At 35.4% G+C, this 8,569-nt stretch overlaps 1 protein-coding gene and 1 long non-coding RNA gene across 5 annotated transcripts; one reads left to right on the top strand and one right to left on the bottom strand.

Moving 5' to 3' along the window:
• The first annotated feature begins 239 nt into the window (after window positions 1-239).
• On the top strand, window positions 240-3,219 carry LOC108214331 (uncharacterized). Of its 4 annotated transcripts, none has more exons than XR_010290962.1 (5): window positions 240-393; window positions 603-718; window positions 1,480-1,621; window positions 1,751-1,828; window positions 2,796-3,219. It is a non-coding gene; the product is annotated as an uncharacterized LOC108214331 (long non-coding RNA). The 4 variants fall into 4 exon arrangements; XR_010290964.1 differs by having other exon boundaries at window positions 1,480-1,676; XR_001805594.2 differs by having other exon boundaries at window positions 1,480-1,828.
• Window positions 3,220-3,294: 75 nt separating this feature from the next.
• Window positions 3,295-5,779, bottom strand: LOC135152566 (uncharacterized). The gene is made up of 3 exons (XM_064092991.1): window positions 4,852-5,779; window positions 4,349-4,689; window positions 3,295-3,384 (listed from the first exon to the last, which is right to left on the bottom strand). The coding sequence occupies exons 1-3, from the start codon at window positions 5,777-5,779 to the stop codon at window positions 3,295-3,297; spliced, it is 1,359 nt and encodes a 452-aa protein (XP_063949061.1).
• Between the last annotated feature and the right edge of the window lie 2,790 nt (window positions 5,780-8,569).

Here is an 8,569-nt window from a genome sequence, read left to right as displayed (position 1 = left end):
TAAAAATTTAATATAAATTATAATTAATTTTATACAAAATTTGGGAGAATTTTTATTTTAATATGTAGCATATAATATATAAAATAATACAGAATTTAGTAATATTATATATAAATATAAATAATATTTTATTATTATTTTAATTTGATAAATTTTTTAAATTGTGTGATAAAAAATAAATTAAAAATTTTGATGACGCTGCGTCCTAGGTGAAAACAAAAAAGCGGGACAATTCCCCCCAAAATGAAATAGAACAGAGTATACTACCTCTACATCCCTCGGTCTCACCTCTTTCAAATCTCATCTCAGTACCTTCACTCTCTTTTTTCACCTCAGCTCATTCTCGCTCAATCCTCATCTCACTTTTTCCACTCTCTCATGTGCATCTCAACCGTAAGTAGGGTTAATCAGCTCAATTAGATTTATTCGGCCTCGCTCTCTTTCATTCTTGCTAATTGAAGTAGCTAATCGAAGTAGCGAATTTAAGGGTCTTTGTAGATTTTATGGGTCTTCATGAATGTCTTCTGATTGATACTATTATATCGACTTTTTCATGATTTTTTACTAATTAGGACTGCAATCTTCATTTTCGAGGCAATTAGGGCTCTTTCTTGAGGCTTGAAGTTGGGGCTTTTACTTGGGAAATTCATTTAAGTCTTCGGGTAGCACCACTAATCTTCAACAAGGTGGAAATTCTCGTATTCCGTTTTCAATTAAGGTAAATCCCATATTTACCGTATAAACTTCTTCCTTATTTCCATTCTGTTTGCGTGTATGTTGGCCAAAGTATGTAATGTGGAACATTTGTTTGTCTTCTTCGAGTTGGTTGTATGTGCATCTGAAGTAGCATCTTAATTTGGTTAACTGTTAATTATTTCTATATGTTCTCGTGTCTCCATCCAGCTCGATGTGTCTTTATCTTGCTCTCTGTGTTAATTAGGTTAAATGTTAGCATTTTGTGTCTTTATTTTGTTCTGTGTTAAGTGTTAATCTCTCTCTCTCTCTCTCTCTCTCTCTCTCTCTCTCTCTCTCTCTCTCTCTCTCTCTCTCTCTCTCTCTCTCTCTCTCTCTCTCTCTCTCTCTCTCTCTCTCTCTCTCTCTCTCTCTCTCTCTCTCTCTCTCTCTCTCTCTCTCTCTCTCACTCACTTATGTTGTTCTATGAGCTCCCTGCGTTATCTTGTTTTCAATGTATGCATACATTCTCTCTCTCTCTCTCTCCCTCCCCCTCCCCCTCTCTCCCCCTCCCCCTCCCCCTCCCACTCCCCCCCTCTTTCTCTCTATGGTTGTGTGCAACTTTACTCTGAAAATTGCAAGAAAAAATATCTTTTGGAATAGTTGAAATATTGATTGAATTGTGTGTGTCCTCCTGTTACTCACTTCAGTAAGCCAATTCTTATAAACTTTGATTTAAAATGTTTTCCTCTTATTTGAAAATTGATTTCTTGTTATTCTAATTTTTGTTTCTCCATTTTTATACAGGATGGAAGATGATTTAGTGCATATTAGGTTTATCACAAGGGGAAATTTCAGAAAAATCGATATGTAGGTGGAGAAGAGCTAGCCCAGTATCATAATCCAGAGTTTTTTTGTCGTTGTCATATACCAGGGTCCAAAGTTTAAGGTAGTTGATTTATCAATGTTCAGGGGAAGCTCATCCTCTCCTCAGACCTAAACAAGTATATCGCAACCCAGATAGTCAAAAATTTAGATACAATTAGAAGCTGAAATTCTGTTCTGTTATTTAATGTAGATGCATCGAAATCTGAAACCAAGCTGCTTAAAGAGGACTTTAAATGAAATGGAATTGGTATCACAATCTCTTTGCTAGGTAACCTTTCTCTATTATTTTTGTCTGCTACAAGAGGACTAACGCACGATTCTTCTTGTTCAATTTCTCAATTTTCTCTTTGGTTTTGGATTTGTCTTCAATTTTCCTGTTCAATTGGTCATATCCTATTTGATTGGGTTCGATTGCTTTCTGTATAGTTAGGGTTCTACATAGAATAGGTACTTTACACACTATGTTTCGATTGAATTTAAATATATTGTTTTGAGTTTTTTTCTTTTTAAATTGTGATGTATATGAGTATTTTGAGTGATGGGTCGCTTCCTTAATCACATTGTTAAAACATATATGATATACACTATTAGATTAGTATTTTGAGCTCTGGTGCCACTATTAGTTTAGTGTCAAAAGCTATCTGAGTGTATATGTGGTCCATCTAGCTAGCTAGGTTATCTTGTTAAAATCCTAATAGAGAATATTGCTATAACTGAAGAGCAAGCAACAGTTGCATTCAGTCAGGAGCACAATCTTGCTCATGTATTCACTGAATTTCTTCAAGCAGCCGGACTTGACAGTGTACAAATGGTTTCGGACAATACTTTAGATAAACTATCCCATGAATGCAAAAACTTGACCAGCTTACCTGAGTTGCCATCCTTTCTCTATTCCATTGTTGTGAAAATACAAAAAATGTACTAATTGCAGCTTCTTATAGTCACCTAAAGCACAACAAAAAATTCAAATATACTGCTATTTCCTTATTGATTTCTCTTTTAAGGGTATAATATGAGGGCAATTTGAATCAATGTGAACTCTATATCACAGAAGCAACTGATGTTTTGTATTGGCACATATTCTTGCTTTTAAGACAGGATGATATGTGAAGTTACAGTATATATTTTTAATTTTAACTTGTTGGTGAAATTACAGAATCCATAGTTCTTTTGCTATAATAGGCTTTAGTAGCAACAAAGCATGTGTATAAAGTCATTTAAAATCTTGGTTTCAGGGTTTAATTGCAAAAGAAGCTGAACATCAGAAAGAAGGTAAAAGCGTGGATAAATCAAAAAACACTACTAAGCAAAATACTGGAGCTTCCCGTTGGTGCTCAGAGTATAGGAGATTCATCTGTCTAAAAGGATATCCCCAGTACTTTTAAAGTTTCAGCAATTGTCAGTGTGCTATTTTGGTTTAATCTATGTTTCGAAGTAGGAGTACGGTTTTGAAACTAGTTAAGGGTTGCTTGCTGATGTTGGATGATAGTTAAATTGTTCTTCTAGAAGCATGTGTAGTTAAGTTAAGGGTGGAGGGTAATGCTGGTGTAAATTGCTTGGCTTGGTATTGACTATTGACTGGTTTGTATTTGAATGATTGTGTAATCATATTTGTATTTAACATTTTGGGCAATCCAATTTACAAGCATTTCCTGTCAATTTTTTTTAGAAAAGTGTTATGGATATAGGAATGTTGCAGTATCTATGCTTAAAAGTGTTGCAAAAAACAAAGTGTTACAGGTGGGGCCACCAATAGGGCCCACCATTGAGGCCCACATGTGGAGCCCACCTGTGGGGCCCACCAATGAGGCCCACATGTGGGGCCTATATTTCACAGAATTTCAGACTTTATTGCAACACTATTGAATGTTGTTATAGGTGAAACAAAGTGATGCCTTGAGCAAATATTGCAACAACAATCATAGTGTTGCAAAAGTGTTGCTACATGTCACTACGGCAGCGGTGCTGAAGGCAACACCAAAAAAGTGTTGCTGTTTCCCTTTTTATGGTTACGGCAACAGTTTTTTGGCTTTTTACAACATTTTTTCGGCGTTGCGTAAGTGCATCTATGGTGTAGTGGCTTGGGAACATAAGTATCCTTCTTGATAGGAGAAGGACCGGCAGTCTTGGTTTTTGCAAACTTACTATTCATGTGCTTTCTAGGTGTTGTGTTTTCTTTGTTAGCATGCATACTTTTAAAATAAGCAGACAATACATTAAACGCACACAACATGCAATTATCAACACCACAAGGTTTATGGCACATATCAACTAAAGGAACAGTAGGCATGTTATTCAGAACAACAGGGGGTTTAATAGTTTCTACATTAACATTTTCAGAAGTTCTAATGTTATTAGTAGAAGAGCATGTATTGTTATCATTCCTGCATTTAACAAACTTATTAGGCTTGTTAAAATTATTCTTTAAGCCATTGGCACCTATGCCAGCTTTGGGCGAACTGAATGTGCCCTCAACTTGCATTGGCTCTACAGATGCCAAAATCTCCTTCTCATTCTCAATATCCTCTAAATTCATTTCATATTGAATAATCACGGGCATATCAAGTAATGGTTCTGCGACAGGGGTTTTGAATAAAGGTTTGGGAGCATCCTTTAAAACATGTGGGATACCCCTGTCTTCAGCACTCTTAACAAAAGGAGTTATATTACTAGCCTTACCTACCGACTTGTTGTAATCGAAACCTATACCAACTTTCCTTTTAATCACTTGTTGGTCCACTAGGTTCTTAACAATATTAGTCGACTCCTTATAAGCAAGGCACCTAACCTTCTCTTCAGCTAACTGCTCATTCAACTTTTTCTCCCTAAATTCTAACACTTCGACTTTATTAGTCTGAGTCAATAACTGACTAGTTAGTTGTTCAATTTTAGGGGTGAGCACTAGTTTTTCTTTTAACTTTAACTCATGAACTTCTTGCTTTAAAGCTTTGTGTTCAAGAGTCAGAGCTTTGAGCTTATTACGAGCGTCATCACGTTCAAGTCCTAATTGCATAAACAGTTTAGGGCAAGTAGGATCTACCGGAAATCCGCCAGTGCGATGTGGAGGTGTAGAAGGTTCCATAAAAGCCATTAGAGCAACATTCCCCCGCTCTTCCTCCTCATCACTATCTGTGTCATCCCAGCTTTTCCCTTTTGCCACATAGGACTTCCCTTGGCTGCTTTGGCCTTGATGCTTCTTTAGCAGAGCCTCATACTTCTGCTTTAGCTCGTCATAAGATTCTTTCTTCTTTGCCAGCTGATTGGGCTTCTTGCACTCCGATGCAAAGTGACCAGGCTCATCACAGTTGAAACATTTAAACTTGCTTCGATCAACCATCCCAGTCTTGTAAGCCCCTTTTGATGTTGTCGACGAAGATCCCCCTTTCTGAAATTTACTACCAGAAGATTTAAACTTGTAGGAGGGATTCTTCCTAAATCTCATGTTACCAAACTTCCTGGCAAACATAGCAAGAGATTCGTCCTCCAGCTGATCTAACTCTTCCATCGAGTAAAATTCATCATCTCCCGTACTTACTAAAGTATGTCCCATTTCCGGCACAACATACTCCTGGGAGCTTCTTGAAGGTACAACAACCTTCCTTTCTTTTACAAGAGGTGATTGTATTATGAGGGCAGTAGAATTGCTGACAGACATAGACGTGTTCAGTATCTTTCCCCATCCGTATCTCTGTTTAGTTTGAGCCTGTTCCAATTCATAGGTTTTCAGAACCCCATACAGCTGTTCCAATGAGATCTCTGTCAAATCTCTGCTTTCTCTGATGGCGGTTATCCGATGTTCTAGATGCTCAGGGAGCGTCAGCAAAAACTTTAGGTTCACCTCTTTGTTGTCGTAGTATTTCCCGTTCAGATTCAGATTGTTTATCAAATTGTTGAATCTGATGAATACTTCAGAAATTCCTTCTCCGGGATTAGAACCAAATTGCTCATATTGAGCCACAAGAATTTCCTTCTTGTTTTCCCGTACTTCCTCAGATCCTTCATTGATAATTTGCAGAGTGTCCCATATCTGCTTAGCACTTGTACAATTGACAACATTATTGTACATTACTGGATCCAATGATTCGATCAGAATGAGCTGTAGAGTTACATCTAGATTTATCAGCTCATTATCCTCATCCGAGAACTCAGCAGGTGTTTTCAGATAGGTTCTGTGAGGAATAGTAACTCCATCTTCAGTATGTTCCAGGATAATATTCATTGGGGGCGAAAGACCCTTCGTCAAAATATTTATGTATTTTTTATTCGCCGCCCGGAGGAACAAAAGCATGTGTCTCGTCCAAAGACCAAAATTAGCCTTGTCAAAAGGTGGAATTTTAATGCTGCTAATTTTTGCGGTAGACATGGTAGAAGATTGGGTGTTTGAGTGTTTGGGAAAATATTTGGATTTTGAAAGAAAAATATTTTTCAATCAAAAATAATTTTTGGAATAAAATTATTTCGAATTAAAAAATATTTAGAAAAATATTTGAAAGAAAAATAATTTTCGATCAGAAATAATTTTTGGAATAAAATTATTTCGAATTAAAAATTATTTGGAAAAAGATTTTAAAGAAAAATAATTTTCGATCAAAAATAATTTTTGGAATAAAATTATTTCGAATAAAAAATTATTTGGGAAAAGATTGGATTTTTGAAGGAAAAATAATTTTCGGTCAGAAATAATTTTTGGAATAAAATTATTTCGATTAAAAAATTATTTGGAATTTTTAGAAATTTTCAGAGTGAGTGTAGGATCTAATAAGGTAGATTATATCAACCGCTCTGATGCCAATTGTTAGGTCCCGATACGATTGTAGAAGGGGGGGTTGAATACAATCGTCACAAAAAATCGCGCGGAATAAATCTGATTTAAATATAACTGGATAATCAGATTTTAATTAATTAAATAAACAAGGTTCAAGTAAAAAGTAATTTAAACTTGAAAGTCGTTATTAAATTAATTAGGGTTCAGTTTTAATGTCCACTAAATATTTTAGAATAAATTTGTCAGGAAGTATTTTAATTTAGGGATTAAAACAATCGAGTGATCAAAGCACAGAAAACTGTGGATATAACAAGCAAGTTACGAACAACTTGAAAGCTTAACAATGCTTTGAAATCAAAGAGAATGAACACTAAAAATGAAGAATGCAAAGCCATATTTATAGGCAAAGCATTGAACTTGTATGACAATCACAAGACAAGACAATTACAAGCTTGGAAAGACAAACACAAACAAGGCAAGACAATTTAACCTTGGGCAAGACAATTCAAGGCAAGGTAAGACAATTTTAGATTGTCTACCAAGCTTTAAACAAGTCAGAAAGACAATATATAGAAGGGGAAGACAATCAGAAGGAAGGAAAGACAATTCAAGGGGCAGAAAGACAATCAGAATTGTCTTGCATACATAAGCAAATTCGGCAAGACAAAAGGATTGTCTTGCTGACTTCCCTCGGTCAGACAATTCCAAAGGATTGTCTTGGAAGGTTGATATGGCAGTTGAATTTCGGCAAGACAAACTAGATCAGGTGTACACGCTGAAGTTTATTAGCTTCCGTCTTTTAGTCTATCTCGTCTTATTATAGCCAGCTCCTTAGAAATGCTTTTAATCCCGCACAGCTTATAATCTTTAATTAATAAATATTTAATTTAATCCAGAAATTATATAAATAAATATCTAATATTATTAGACATTTATAAATATAATTTTCTAATTAATTAAAATATTTATTAATATAAATAAATCCTTACGGCCCAAGTTGCGGTCTCTAGAGGGCCAGGAACCGGACTCCTTTTGCCTTGCAAATAATATTTTAATTCCATCCGGGGTTCCAGCTTTAAGATTATATCACTTTCCATAGCGTTGGTGATAATTCTTTTTCCTCATAGTCAGACAAGTCTAAGATTCGGTCTCCTGTGGGTCTGGAACCGGATCCCTTTAGCTTTGAAAAATATAAATCAATTCCAACCGGGTTTCCAGCATTAAGAATATATCACACTCCATTGCGTTGGTGATAATTCTTTTTCCCATAGCTAGACAGGTCTGAGCGGCGGTCTCCTTGTCCTTCCTTTCGGCCTTCTTTCTTTTGCTTTCTTTTTGTAAATTAATTCTAAATCAATTAACTTATTAATAAACTTAATTATCAAGTTAATTCTAATTGAATTAATTTAACAACTAAATAAATTAATAGAGATTAATTATTTAACAAAGAATTAATTAAAAACTCTATATTCCAGAAAGCAAATGTCTTGAGCCTTCGTCTTGATCATCACACGGCTTGAACGACCACCTTCCTTTGATGTTAAATATTCAATATAAATAGCTGACACACAAATGTACTGTCTGGTTCATCTGTGCCTAACTAAATTGAATATTCTCCATCAATTAAACATTTGAGCTGTGGTCGGGTCTTCGAATCTTTGTCTTCTAGTTCTTCTTCATTTCAGTACACATATGGAATCTCTGATGAAATAAATACTTGAATCTTCATACCTTCCGAACTCCTTGAACTGCTACACAGTTTATTTGACACTGAGGCTTGATCATATGGAATGAACTTCTTCCAGTGGCTTGTAGCTGATATCTTGGAATTCTTCTGACATTCTGATTCTTGTATCTACTAGACTTTCTAGAACTGATTCCAACTAAACTATCTACTGACATAACTTATCAGAGACGATTCCAGGTTGAGTTACAAGTTGAGTGGTTATCAGACACTAGTTGAGTTATCACTGGTTGTACAAAATAGGATTAGAAATATACCTTTGAATAAGGCCTTTCACACCGGGACGGAGGGAGTACTAATTAATATCTTGAATCACTAAACATTGAAAACAAATAATCTTCTCAAAGTACATCACAAACAAGGTATTCTTCAAATAAACAATCATTGAAAACAAATAATCTTCTCAAGATAAATCATAAACAAGGTATTCTTGAAATAAACAATCTCCAAACAAACAATCAAAGCCTGATACATCTCAAATGATGCTAACAGGGACCGCT

The sequence above is a fragment of the Daucus carota genome, chromosome 1 (assembly GCF_001625215.2).
Source record: "Daucus carota subsp. sativus chromosome 1, DH1 v3.0, whole genome shotgun sequence".
Classification (NCBI taxonomy): domain Eukaryota; kingdom Viridiplantae; phylum Streptophyta; class Magnoliopsida; order Apiales; family Apiaceae; genus Daucus; species Daucus carota.
The sequence above is the reverse complement of the archived record's forward strand: the minus strand, read 5'-3'. Positions and strand labels throughout refer to the sequence as shown.